The sequence below is a fragment of the Excalfactoria chinensis genome, chromosome 6 (assembly GCF_039878825.1).
Source record: "Excalfactoria chinensis isolate bCotChi1 chromosome 6, bCotChi1.hap2, whole genome shotgun sequence".
Classification (NCBI taxonomy): Eukaryota; Metazoa; Chordata; class Aves; order Galliformes; family Phasianidae; genus Excalfactoria; species Excalfactoria chinensis.
The window spans coordinates 27,263,156-27,277,633 of NC_092830.1; the positions used below are offsets into that span (position 1 = coordinate 27,263,156).

Genomic DNA, 14,478 nt, shown 5'->3' on the forward strand with positions numbered 1-14,478 from the left:
GCTGGTCCCTGTCTGAACTGGGTTTTTCCACGTGGATCAACCTCCTATAGATATTCTTTGGTGATTCTGCTCCATCACATTTCTGGAGACAGAGAGAGAGCAGAAGTCACAAGAAAGTTATCAAATGTGAGAGGGAATTTCTTTCAAAGTTTCTGCTGAGGAATTTTGAGAGCAGAAGTACTGAAAGTAATTGCGAATAACTGCTTGGACACCTCTGTCTTTTCTCTATCAGTGTTTCTGCTGGTGGGGTAGAAAAAAAAAAAGTAAAAATTCTTGCAATATAATATTAAGTCCAAGTTGGCTTTAACCCTGCTATAGGTTACCAAATACAGGCTTTTTAGTCTGGCCATCAGATAACATAGTTACTTATCAGATCTGTGTAGTAGAATGGTCTGTGTGGTCATGGATGTGGTAGAATAGAGGCCATTGTTCTTAACATTAAGCATGAGAGGCCTTTTAAAGGCAACGGAACTTAAATTTTTGTTTTCTTTATTATTACAGCTTCAGCAAGAAATCCAAATGCGTAACAATGAGGTATCACGAGAAGCTCGGAAGAAAGAAAAAATGGACAAGGAGCTGAAAAATCTTCAAGCTGAAATAGATAATAAGCAGGTCGAGATCAAGAATTTACAGCAACGCATACAAAAGAACAAAGAAGAACAACTGAAACTGGAACAAAATCTAAAAGAGCAGAAGGTGGGGCACTGGAATGCTTTTCATCTGGTCTAAAGCTAGAGTCATTTCAAAATAAGAAGAAATTTGATTTTCGTGGAGGGAGATTATTTTAAGTCAATAAATTTTATTACATATTTATTTTTATGTAGTTTTAAAAAATAAATATTTGAAGACAGATGACCGATTTCAGATAAAAATCAGCAATGAAGCACAATGATATAATTAGAGATCATCTCATCCTGAAAAGATGATTGCGAATGAGACAAAGTCTGTGAAGCGTGGATGAACTAATGATAGTAACAGGAGACTGCCAAGTTGGACTTCTGGAGTATATTGCCAGTTTTGCCACTGATTGAGCGTAGTGGTGTGGGTGAAGCCATTTTAAGTCTGATCCCTTTTTCTTCTCTGTCACAGTAATTTTCACCTACCTCTCAAGCTTGCGGAAGTGTTTCTGTCAAAGGGCAGGGAATTGTCTTTGTAAACCTTTTTGATTGATATTCCTCTTTCTGTTTCCAAAAACTTTATCTGGAAATGTACTAACATATAGTGTTCTGAAAGTGTTTGAATTTTCAGGTTTTCATTCCATTTCCCCTGGCTTAGAGAAACTCTCAGAGAAGCAATTTCAGTAAATGGCAGGAGAGATCTCATCACTGTATAACAGTCCTACCTCAAGGGAAACTTTCTTGGGAGTTGTCTTTATCTAGGAAATTTATGGCTTTAATAGCTTTATCTTCCCTTTGGGTCCCCGAATTGGTGAGGGTAGAAGCGTGTGAATTTTTTTCCAACACACCTATTCTACTAAGAGTATAAGGAGAACATGATTACTTCTCAGAACACACTTGCCTGTTTGTCTGAATTTCTCCTCCTTACAAGAATGATAGTGAGTTGCTCAAGAAGTGTGTGCAGAGACAAGAGCAACAAAGCTGATGAAATAATGAGAAAACAAGTGCTATGAGAAGCAGCTGAGGAAAATAGGATTGTTTAGTCCAAAGATAAGGATGCTGAGGGGAGACCTCATCACTCTCTACAACTGTTATAGAGAAGATTGCACTAAGGAGGTTGACATCTTTTCTCAGGTGACAAGTGGTAGGATGCAGAGAAAGCATATTCAGGTTTTGCTAGGAAAGGTTTAGGCTGGACATGAGGAGTAATTTATCCATGGAGAATCAGGCTGTCCAGGGAAGCAGTAGAGTCCCCTCACTAGCAGTATTTAAGAGAGATGTGAAAGCAGCAATATGGGATGTAGTTTAGAGGTGAACTTGGTGTGTCATATTGGTGGCTGGACTTGATGATCTCAGTCTTTTCCAATCTAAATTACTTTGACTGCAGGTATCACTGAGTAGTTTATGAGGGCAACTTCATGATCTGACTAGACATACTGTCTTTAATCAGGATGTCTGCAATTGCTGGTTTTGTGGGTTTTGTCTTCCTTTCTATAGCTCCTTTGGAGCTTCCTAAGTGCTTATTTTAGGAGCTTTGAATTGTCCAAAGTGTTCTGGAAACTGGTAGTTCCCATAAAGTGCTGTGTCTAGGATAATTAACCAGGCTGCTGCATTGTTTTGATTGCCTGTCTTGGCTTGAAGTTGTCTGTGGAATCACTGCATTGTCCTTCACTAAAAAAAAACTGTTTGAATATAGGCTACTCTAGAGTTAGAAATCTATAAGAGGAGGTGACTGAACTATTGCCACACAATAAGGTTATTTTTTATCGACTGAATTGTAGTTGTCTGTGATGTCTGCTCTTTCTCTGCTCAAATTTATAGTTTAATATTATTGCTAGAATGACAGTAAAGTTGTTTTGGTACAGCAGCTGTAGGCTTCACCCTACCTGTGCCCAAGCCTGAACAAAGAATACCCAGAAACAGTGTAATCCTGACGTTCATTACATAAGAAGCTGTTTTCATGTTGTCTTTTCTTTCACATGCATGTGGAAGAGTGATATTCTGCTTTTTTTTTTTTTTTTTTTTTTTTTTTTTTAAGAGAATAGTACGCATTGACTTCATAGGTTTATTGCACATTAATGCTTGATGTGTGAAATGTTATGGTCATTCTTTCCTCACTTATGGAGTAATGACTGCTAGAGGAAGTCTCGTCAACCAGAAAAAAAACCACTGGTGGATCCAATACTGATTTATGTGTACCCCATACAAACCATGAAACTGCTGTTCTGAGCTTATGACTGAAGACAAATTAGAGAAGAAAGTGGTTGGGTTCTGGTTTCAGCGAATCATGTACCCAGATAAATGCTATTGGCATATTAATGTAGAACTTGCTCAGTAAGAGACAGAGCTACCTTTCCCTCCTCTGATTGAAGTCATTTGAATCTCATACTGATTCTCTGTAATTATATGTAGCAAGTGATTGTGCTGCACGATACTTGCCAAATGCCTAATATGAATTAAAATATTTATCTACCACCTGAGAGAGACCTGCTAAGCTTCCAGGGAAAATGACACTGGCTGTGTTATTCATTAGAAATGATCATTTCCCCTAGTCAATATGAACGTTTCTCATATTCCACATTAGTAGTTTCATCAGCAATGAAGAGTGGATTTTAAGCAGACAACAATCTGCAGCGGCTTTTATCTCCTGGGGAGATGGAATGTTCTGTCTTCATGTATATGTAGATATTGTAATCAGATTAAAAAGAACTAATAGGATTGTTCCTTAATCTAACAGATGTTGAATGAAAGAACTGGTAAGGAACTTGAGCAATTCCAGATGAGAAATAATAAGCTTATGCAAGAGAGTGAGCAGCACAGCGTGATGTTTCAAGGAGTAATGCAGGATCTTCACAAAAAGACAGTAGAACTGAAAGTAAGTATCAGAAGATGTATGCATCCTATCACTTATGTACCTTGTTCAGAAAGTAATATCTCCTATTTATTTCCATGGAAACTACAACAGATACAAAGATCATAGTAACACTATTTGATATAGCAAATTGTCAGCTACAGAATGATATTTTTCAGTGTAGTCAAAAGCTTACGTGCCCCTCTTGTAAATATCTGTACCAGTGGAGATGACTCACTGTCACCACTACTGAGATGCACCACCCACTACCTCACTATGTTCACATCCACTGTTTGATCTCCATAAACCTTCAGCAAGCACTGATGAATGTCACTGGGTTCCATTTTTTTCCACATGGTGGAATTCAGTGACACACCTTTGCTTCATCTGCATTTTCTTGTCAGACCCATTTTTTTTCAGACTGCCCTTCTGCTGCCATCTGTCTCATGGCAGCAAAATGTGATGGAATATTGATGGGAAGGTTCAGCCTCTATTGCCATACAACCAACATCTGCTTCTGATGTCATGGGCCAATATAGTAAAATAGGAGGCATTGCTTTAAGAGCAGTCCTTGTATATATCTCTAACTGTAGTCATGCTACCTGGAACTTTCCGTTGTTAAAAAGTTGCTTTATTATCACTCAGAAGCAGATGAGTTTCAAAAGAGGAAAGATTAGATGATTCCTGCATATGACTTTTGGGCTATGTTGAGAGCATTTGTGGGGTAGGATAATGTCTATGCATTAGATGTTATTACTTTGTCTACCATACCTTGCATTTTGTATTGTCACTAGGGTTAAAATATTGAACATAGGAACACTAAGCACCTCTAATATGGTGTTGGGCAACCTGAACTCTGAAAGAATTCATAATTCTCTTGATTGTCTGGAAGATCTGAGAAGATTCGTATCCTGCCCGAGACACTCACCAAGCAGGATTCATCATCTTACATGATGACTACCTGAGGTTCTGTATGGAACACAGTCTGTAATGGCTGTAAAAACTTAACAGTGAAATTGTATGGAGAAATTGTATTTAATTCTTAGAAGAAAAGGGACAGATTTTTGTTATGGTAGTTGGTTTTCATTCCTGGTAACTGGTTCCTTAATTTTCGTGCAGCGTTTTGATTATTTTCTCTTCTGATTGTACAGCAAATGAGGTAATCTCTACATTTTGTTTTTCTCTAAAAGCCATGGATTATAGAAAGAATGAGGATATCAAATACCTGCCATACCATTGAACCTCACTAGAGATCTTACTCTTCACAATCACTGCCTTTAATACTTCAAGGGAAATCAGAGCTGCCCATATTTAGTCTGCAAGATTGTGTAGTACTGCTTGAGGTTTGAGTCTGGGGATTTTCTTGTGGATTATATTCAGCCTTAAAGCATGAGATTTGATGATCGGTTTCCTTCCCTTAACTTCAAATAGTTTTTTGTTTGTTTGTTTTTTAATATTGTTCAATTAGTTAATTTTCTTCTAGGTGACCCGCAACACTTACACCTTTTCCTACTGGGACACTGGATTTCATAGAACAAGTATGTACCAAGTACAGAGATTTCTTTCTATGGATGCTCTCACTTTCCCTCCTTGTTGCTTTGTATAGGCCAGAGACGATGAACTGAATCAAGTGCGACTTGATATTTTGAAGATGAACAAATTAAGAGCTGCTCTCCAGAGTAAGCTACGTGCTGCAGAAGAAAAGAAAGTCGCTGCAGGACATGAGAGAGAGACCCTAAAAAGTCATATATCTAGTCTAGAGAGAGGTAGGTGTCTTATTCTGATGAATGGATCTGTCCTCTGATTCACTGTTCAATTCCAGGTGCATCTTTGCAGGATGATACTCTTTTAGTTCTCGGTATGATGCTGTACAAATGACAGTTGGAATGGTTTTTACAAAACCTTTTCAGATTTTGCATGTTGCAGCATGTGTGGGTTGCAGATACAGAAAATTTAACTGAACTTAATGGAGTGTAAATTTGTGCCATGTCAGAAAGATTGTTGCCCCCCTAATGTATGTTTGTTGCTCCTGCTCTGACCAGTGGGAGAAGAACAAGCTCAGAGATTACTGAAAAGAGACATGGATAAGACACTGTTTTTCTTAACTTCTCTGATTCCGCTGAATAGTTACAGCATGAGGGGGGGGGGGGAAAAGAAGCCTGTGAGCAAGCAGGTAAATTTATTTCTGGTATATTTGGGGCTTCAGTTGGTCAGCAGATGTTCTAAAGCTGTACAGGTAGTGGCTTTTATTTGCTAGTAGGTGTGCAATGTTTTGAGAAAGATCTTTCAAATGGAAATTTTGGAAGAAAATTCCTTGGGTTTAGTAAAATGTCTTTATAGTGCAACTATATTTTAAAGAAAAATGTTTTGAAATAAACACGTTTTCAAAGTGATTTTTCAGATAAAATATTGAAGATGATTTGACAACTTTGTAATATTACTTCATCAAAAACATTTGGGACAATGACACTTCCATTTTTTCTTTTTATGGGAAAAAACAAGTCCTTAGCTAGAAACCTGATCTGGTTCAAGTTGATACAATCATGGGTACATCTTCCTGCTCTCCCTTGCTTCCAGATTGTGTCCTGAGGAAATGGCATATATAAGATGTTAATACCTCTACATGGCTGTATTTATGCAAAAACATGTCCATCTTCCGTTCATATCTGCAAGGGTGGAAAAGCCTTCCCACAAGCATTTTGCTTATACAGCTTGAGGCCATGCTTGATATTAGAGAGAGGGACTTAAATAATCAGAACCATATCAGAATGCCTGAGAGTGTCTACTGATGGTGTGTTCTCTTGCAATATTGGACATGTCTTAGCAATCCAGTGTACTGCATTTTCTGAGCTGTAGCATAACAGTTTGTAATTAATTTTAAAATGAAGTGAAAACATGTACCCAATAGTTAATATACATAGATTTTTTTATTAGTATGCGTACCATGTTAATCTTAACCCATGGCAAGGAGTTTTAACTCCACTGAAACCAATAGAATCTCAATGCTTCAAAGGAGAACTGGATTTTACTTAAATGGATTAGATTGACTCAAAGTCCCTGTTTTTCAAAGTGCTTCAATTTTTGGATGCTCACTTTGAAATTTGTTAAAAGCTTCTGATTTTTACTGCGCTCCATAAGTTCTTAAAATCTAACTTCTTTGTGGTGTCTTGGTTTGAAGAACCAAATAATGAGTCCTTGTACCACATTAATTATTGTACCTGAGTTCTTCTAAATACTGAAATAGGTATCGGGTAAGGATGTTAATACTTAAGGACTGTAAAATAAGGTCACGGGTAATTGAACTGTTCATGTAATGCTAAGGGTTTTTACTAAGTCCAGCTAGCTGTTCAGTCTGAATCCATTTTTATACTCTTTCCTCTTTTTCTTTAGAGTTGGAGGCTGCCAAAAAGCAAGCAGAGATTGACAAGAAAGCTGTAGATGGTCTTGTGAAAGAAAGGGACACGTTAAGTCAGGTGAGCTTGCATTTGTAATACTGATAAATTTCATGACTTGAGAGTGTGATGTCTATAGTTTAAACTCTCACAGAGAGACATAAATACTATAGGATAAATGAGTCAAACAGTCAGACCCTTAAGCAGGTTCTTGTCCTTCTTCTATAGGGTGCACTGAAGTAGTACCATAAGCACATGAAATATTACTAAGCTTTAACATATAAACCATCATGGGGATAAACAAAAAAAAAAAAGTGACATTTTCATCTTGAAAAACCATTGTTTGATGTCTGAAAAGTTGATTACATCTGTGCTTTTACACTCTGTAGCATACCAATGTTAGTATTAATCTAGGCAGATTAATTCTGTGGTAGTAAAAGAACAAACCAAGATGTTGGTGCACCATGTAGCAGCTTGGCAGACAATGCAATACTGATCTTTGCTTTTTCAGCCCATTTCTCTTACTGATCATTTTCCATCAGCCCAAAGTTTTTGTACTGCAAGACGGCATCTTGTGTTATTGTCATTCCTGAAGTGTAGTCTAGTAAATTCAATGCTAAAAGATTATTTTGGCTGAGATGCTTTTCTTGATACGGATTCACCATCTTGTGCCTCGACTCTAGCACAGATGAAGATTTCACAGATGGTAAATACTTGTTTTGAATTTGGGAAAGAAATTCCAAAGGAGGACTGGAAGGTTGATTTTTTTAATTAATTTATTTATTGTGTTATCTTGGGGTTTTCTATTTAATCCCTGTGTATAATTTCAAGCCACACTTGGTGAATTTGAAGTTGCTACTTAGTAAATGAGAAGGAATTTATTCTATTGGCTATTGGCATGCTTTATAATCTAAATGCCTTGAAGTTGGCAAGGCTTTTTCAGTCATTAATTATACTGCTTGTAAACAATCCTATCCAATTTTCTTTTTCTGTAATGCAGATATTAGTGTTTTAACTTAAAATCAGAATAAGTACTACTTGGCAACTCTATGAGAGATTGCCTTTTCTTTTTAAAATCAGATTTGAGGCTCAAGTATTTCAACTGAGCAAATTAGATACAAGATAATAGCATTAGGAAGTTCACAATCCACTTAGATAATTGCATTTATTTTATTTTATTTTTGCCAGAGTGGTGGCAGTGTTGCTTTTTTCAGCTCAAGAAACATTATTTTGTGGTTTCTCCTGTAGAACTTGAACAGGGCCACCAATGCTGTTCAGAAGCAGATGGATTTGGTGAAGCTCCATGAGCAGTCCAAGAAAAACTTAGAAGAAGAAATTCAAAATTATAAGAACGAAGCTCAGAAACAAAGGAAGATTATTTACCAGTTGGAGAAGGAGAGAGACTGTTTCATCAGTGAAGCCAGTGATCTCAAACAGAAGGTTCAGTAGCTTTTTGTGGAAGTTGTTCTTTGCTCTTTTAACTCTCGAAGCTGTAAAGATCATATGTTATCTCCCCGTGTTCCAATGGGAGAGATCTCTGATAAATGGTCTTCAGGCAGTTTACGAAGATCTCTTCTTTGAAGTGTGTGTTGCCCACTACTGTGTTTCGAGTCTCTCTGGGGTAACCTCTGAAATGACTGTTTATTCTATGATAAGCTTGGGGTTATAGCCATATAGCTCTGTTTATCAATCATCTGGGAAGTAGGTTGGGAGTTTGAACCAAAGCCTGTGGCTTGTCAAATCTCATTTTCACAACTGCAACTCTTGCTTGCAGTTGGAAATTACTCTTTGATTGTTCTGTTTTATCTGCAAATGACCTTATTTTGATACTACTGACATCCTCATATTCTGTTGAGGCAAGTGAGATGACAGAGCGTAACATCTTTGTAAGAGACTCAGCATTTTGTAGGATTAATGCCAGTATGAGTAAAACATCTGATCGTGTTCAATCTCATCTACAAAATGGATTTTCCAGTACCAACTGCAGAGATACCCTGCATAAAATTTGTGCTGTATTATACCCGTTTCTCTGTATGGCTTAATTCCTGAAAATACACTCAGGAACACAGTTGGGACATATTCCATTAGCTGCTGAAGATCACACTGAAGGCCCCCCCCCTCCCCACCCCAAGAAGATCATTGATTTAATGGGATTAGCTTTCAAGGTATTTAAACTCACAAATTATCTTTTCACTTTAAAATTATCCTTTACAGCTAAATGTGACGAGTGGCTTTAAAATTGTTTTTTGGATGATACATGCTCTCTTCTCTGGGTTACCTTTTGTCATTACCTATGAATGATATTCTGTGGAAGTGAGATATATCTTCATTGCAAAGTTACATTTTGCATCTTTTTATTGTAGTGTGTTTCTAACAGAATAGATATGAATTAAGAATGTTGTAAACTATGGCCAGGGAGTAATGCGTAACATTCAGAAGTACAAGGCTTTTGATTTCACTTTTGATTAAGATTACTCACAATATTTTGAAGGTTGAATTGAAAAACGGTTTTCTTTTGCCTGTCACTTTGGGTGCAAATTTTCCATTGTGTACGGGGCAAAGTAAATGGGTTATGACACTTGAGTTGCTTGTATAATGATGCCTGTATTATGACTTCAAGTTTTCAAAGGGTTTTGATGCTTCTGTGGTTCAGTGAAGGGGCAATTCCTGATTCAACTTGCAGGTGAGATGCAGCAGGAAAATGTGTCAAAACATACATAGTATAGGAGCCATTTCACCACTGATCAACACTCATATTTTACCATCAGGAGGTCTCTAAAAGACCCTGCTTTACTCCTTCTGAATTGTGGAAGAGTTTGTAAAGAGCCAAACCCATTTAAGTCCAAAGATTTTTTTTGAAATCCTACAAAGGCCGACAGAGCCACACTCCCTCTAGAAGCTGCCTTGTTATTTATAGCAGGACTGAATTTGTAGTTGCAGAGCTGCTCTTTCAAAATCATGTTTTGCTGGGGAGTAACTGATGAACAGAGTCGAAGTTACATCCACAGCAGTGAAATATTTTAATGGTGGGAATTCAAATTAGTCTTGCCCTTGTAATTATTGGCCTGGCTGACTGGTCATTTGTACTATTTTAGGCTAGCATTACTTGGTGAGGAGTATTACTTCTCAGTTAACCAGTACAGATAAGAAAAAATCTGTTTATTTGATCTTTGTTGTATAGATTGGGTTCCTTAGCAACATTAGTAGAATATTTCTGTTTTGGCTTGAAATACCCAGATTATGAAATCTGTGTTTTCCAGTGGCAGATTTAGGTTGTTAGTAAGCTAGTAGTGAAGTAACTCTTTAAAGTTCATCTGAAGCATAGGCATCATTAAGACATGGGAAGGACTTCTTAAAGTTGCTAAACAAAGGTAAGCAAATAAGGATGGTACCAGAGCTGAGTTCCTGAGTAGGTTCACTGAGCTGAACAGGTAACTGACACCAAATGAATGAAGTAAGCAAGTGAAAAGTGAGAAGGTACAGAAGAAAACCATCAATTTTGAATTCTTTCTGCTTAGCTTAGATTTGGTAATGAGAAACCTGAGAGGTGTATTTTATGATCAGATCATTCATAATTGAGGATACATGGCCTTGCAGAGGGCTGCTCTATTGAGAGACACTGCATGTATCTTTTCTGAATTTAGAAGGGGGCGAGGGGAATTGTTTGAGTTTAGATACTCCTGAAAAAGCAGAGTCATCTGACTATGAGCACCATGTTGAAAAACTTAGTCTGTGAGCTTATTGCTCTTAGATTGCACAAAACCAAGCAAAAGGTTTACAGATGAAGTGACCTACTTTCAAATCTTGCTCCAGCCTATGGTCGCTGTGTTGCTAACTGAATGCATGCCTTATTGATTTCTACTCCCTGCTATTACTATTGGAAGGTTGTTTTAACAGGAGGGGAAAAGGCAAGAGTGGGTTATAAGCAGAGACTATGTTTTTGTATTGCACTGTAAGCAGTTCCTAGGATCCTCTGCAGTCAGCTACAAATGTGCTAGAATTGTATTCCTGTGCCATAATAAAATTTTCTATATTTAGCAATCTCCTGTCTTCAGAGTGGATTGTGATAGAATAATCAATTAATTAAGCTCCTGCCCTGTAGTTAGACCTCACAAGACTTAACTGCTAAGGAAGGGACAACTTTGCCGACTGCAAACTTAGCAGTTATTGACTATCTGATGTAAACATTTTTATATGCTTCTGCATCAAATGTAAATCAGAGCTCAAATGGCTGCTTTCAAAACCAGTCTGGAGAACCAGCTATGACATGCTGTTCTAAATGGACATCTTTCCTGGATTTTGTCCATAAGATTCCTTAGCTTTTTGCTTAATGCTTTGATCCTTTTCCTGACTTCTAAGTATGGCATTCTTTTCTCCCTCAGGCAGGGTACACAAAAAATGATGGTCCTGACATGTACTCCTTAGCTCATTTTTATTTTTTTTTTCCATCTCTTTCCATCAATGAAAGCACTGGATTCTATCTGACTTATATTTGGTTCCTGTTTTAGTAAGGCAAGAGGAAGGTCCTTATTCTGAAAAAAGAAACCCCTAAAAAGTGTACTCTAGGAAGCCCGTCATAATAATTAGCAATTATGTGCATTTTTGCTCTTTCAGTGTAGTAATTCTTCTGCATTGTTATGGTGGTAACTATTTAATGAAGGTGTCTATCATCCTTTGTATTTTCATTCACTGGTCTTTCACATGATCACTTCCCTACAATCTACAGTCTAAGCTACTCTGTTCTCTTTAGTGAATCATTATTTATCCTCCTTTAGTGGAAAAAAGTAATTGTGATTACCTGCTTATTCAGATCAAGTTTGGGATCCACAGTTTGGGATCAGATACATTTCCTTTCTTTCTTTCTTTTTTTTTTTTTTTTAAAGCTGAGGTTTTGGAAGTTAACTGGATTTCACAGTAGAGGAGTAAATGCAGGGCTTCTTTGAAAATGTTGTGTTTCTATCTATTTTATTATACAAATGACATCCAAAACCATGTTCAAAGTCTAGCTTTGCTTCATAAATAACCTAAGGCCATTCTTACTGAAAGCTGCTTACGTGTCGATTTTGTTGAGCCAGCTCAGTGGCAATGCTTCTAGTAGATTGGTTTTAAGTTAAATATGTACATTTCTGTAAGTTTTAGTTATGAAAATAACCACACTAGGTATCAGATTGAAATAAAATGTTCCTCACATAAGCAATCCGGAAAGATTAAACTCATACTTGGATACAAGTGATTTTAGCAGTAGCTTCAGCTTCTCATCATGGAGGTCTGGAGTTGTCGCCCTTGATTAAACTCATAAACTCAGCCCCGTCCCAATAATCTTATGTTGATGATTTAATCATATTCATTTCCTTCTTTCTGATTCAGGTCCTCCAGCACATGAAAGATGTTGAAATACGGGAAGTGAAGATCTGTGACTATGAGAGGAAAATAGAAGAGTCTGAGATTAAATTTAAACAACAACAAAACCTCTGTGAAACTGTGAGAACAGAGAGGAACCTGTACAGTAAAAATCTGATTGAAGCAAAGGTAGGATAATCTATCATGTGTTTCCATCTCTGCTTATATCATGTGTTTCCATCTCTGCTTATATCATGTGTTTCCATCTCTGCTTATATCATGTGTTGTTGTTGTTACCTGAACTACTTTCATTTTGTTGAAAGCGAAGCTTGCTGGCTTAATTGCAGAAATTATTTCTGAACTCCTCTGGGTGGGATGAATGTTTTAGGACCCTGCATGTTTATCTGGACAGTATGGATTTGGGCAGGCAATAGGAATTCAGCATTGTTGTATGGGCAATACTCTAACTTCAAACTGTGCACAAAATCATGATGTAATGGAACTATTGGTTTGTATAACACTATTAGAAAAGAAACTTCTTCCTTTCCTTCTTGAATTCACTCAATCCTATTCCTTTAGAAGTTGTACAGTCTGCATGAAAAATAGTTTAATGGGAATAAGATTGCCTTCTTAGCCCTGTATACACGTAAGCAGTAGTGTGAATTGCAATGTAGAAAGCAGAGGGAACACTTTCTCAGCTGAAGGAGAATTTTATGGCAGAATGAGATACTTCCACCTTGTTCCTTTCAGTGAGTGTCATTTGCCTCAGATAATGAATCATTCCATTCATAACTTTGCCTTGGGGATCTCACTAATGATACTAGAGGAATAGAACAGATCACTTGAGAATACACTTTGTTATTCTGATGTAGAGATCTACGATACCATACAAGTCCTTTTGTGCCTGACAGAGACTGGGACCTTGGATAACTGTAGTTTACAGGATTGGTTATTTCAGAATAATGTGTTTATGATATAATCATAGTAGATTACAATTCATGCTATGATATGAATAGCTAGGTGTTTTGCTTGAGAAGCACATGGGAATAAAATGTCCAAATCCCTCTCTATTTGATGACTGTTTTGATTGGGAATGAACTACTTTATCAAGTGAGTGAAATGCTTTGCTTGTCCACTACCTCCCTCTCTGGTCATTAGCATACATTCTTGAAGTGATGCTGCGGTTCTTGCTGCTCCCAAACAATCCCTTAGGAAAAATAATAGTTAAAAATAAATGCAATTCAATGCTCATTAATTTTTTTATTTTTTATTTTTATTTTTTCAATATCTATCCAGTATAAATTCTCATAGGAAGAATTGTTCAGTTATAAAAAGCAGTGAACTCATCAGTTTTGTCAGGATTTGAGTGCTACGTGGTGCTATAAACAATGCTGTTCAAGTTTCAAGTTATTAGAGGCTGTTATTTATACTTCAACTTACTTAACTTACCATAACTTTTCAGCAAGTCCTTTTGTGAAGTAAAACAAATTTGCACAAACATATTTAGGTAAAGCTAGATAAAGGTATTTTGGGATTGCTTAATACAGAAAGGTCCCCACCTTGCTAATGATCTCCATGCTGGCAGGCGTTCAGAATGATACAAACACATTTTGCATCTACCTCTGAGGTTTCTTTTGTTGCTGGGAGCTCATTTGTTTACACAAGTTGATTAGAAAACCTGTTTACCAAATAATAATAATAATAATAATAATATTGTTGTGTTACTGTTCTTCATCAAATAGAGAAGTAGGACTGTATTTGGGTATGTATCTGGGCAGTACATTTAAAATCTACCAGATTCTTTGTATTAGTTAAGAGGCTTATGGGCTGTTAACCTGCTGTTAACAGGACATTTGCAGGACTGACTGAGCGTGCAGGTAGGTGAAGCCTACTGGCATATTATTGCATTTATTTTCATCTCATTTAATTGTCAGTTGGGACCATCAAGTAAGTGTGGAGTCCATGTTTGTTTTAAGGCCTGTCAGACTGGTAATCAGTACTTTCTCACTACCATTTGCATAGTGTCATGACTTACAATCTTACTTGACTATGTCAAGCGCATCATGAAAGAAAATGCTGCTCATTTGTCAAGTAAATCCATGCATATGGTGTACAGTGCTGAAAGAGCTCTAAATTTGATATGGTTTTGTACTGAAACAATGTATTCATGTGAAATGTTACTTTGTCTTCTCTGTGAGGTGTGACCTTCCAGCAGAGGTATAACAGCTCATAAAGCTGTTTCTGCTAGATTCAAAAGAGTGTGTCTATGTGTTGAATT

The 14,478-nt window shown here is 37.0% G+C and overlaps 1 protein-coding gene across 1 annotated transcript in view; it reads left to right on the forward strand.

Moving 5' to 3' along the window:
* CFAP58 (cilia and flagella associated protein 58) overlaps positions 1-14,478 on the forward strand; it is a 57,047-nt gene that overhangs the window by 8,287 nt on the left and 34,282 nt on the right. The window contains exons 5-10 of the mRNA XM_072340740.1: positions 502-696; positions 3,355-3,492; positions 5,075-5,234; positions 6,859-6,941; positions 8,109-8,300; positions 12,228-12,389. Of these exons, the coding sequence (XP_072196841.1) occupies positions 502-696; positions 3,355-3,492; positions 5,075-5,234; positions 6,859-6,941; positions 8,109-8,300; positions 12,228-12,389 (930 nt within the window). The remainder of the gene's footprint in view (positions 1-501; positions 697-3,354; positions 3,493-5,074; positions 5,235-6,858; positions 6,942-8,108; positions 8,301-12,227; positions 12,390-14,478) is intronic.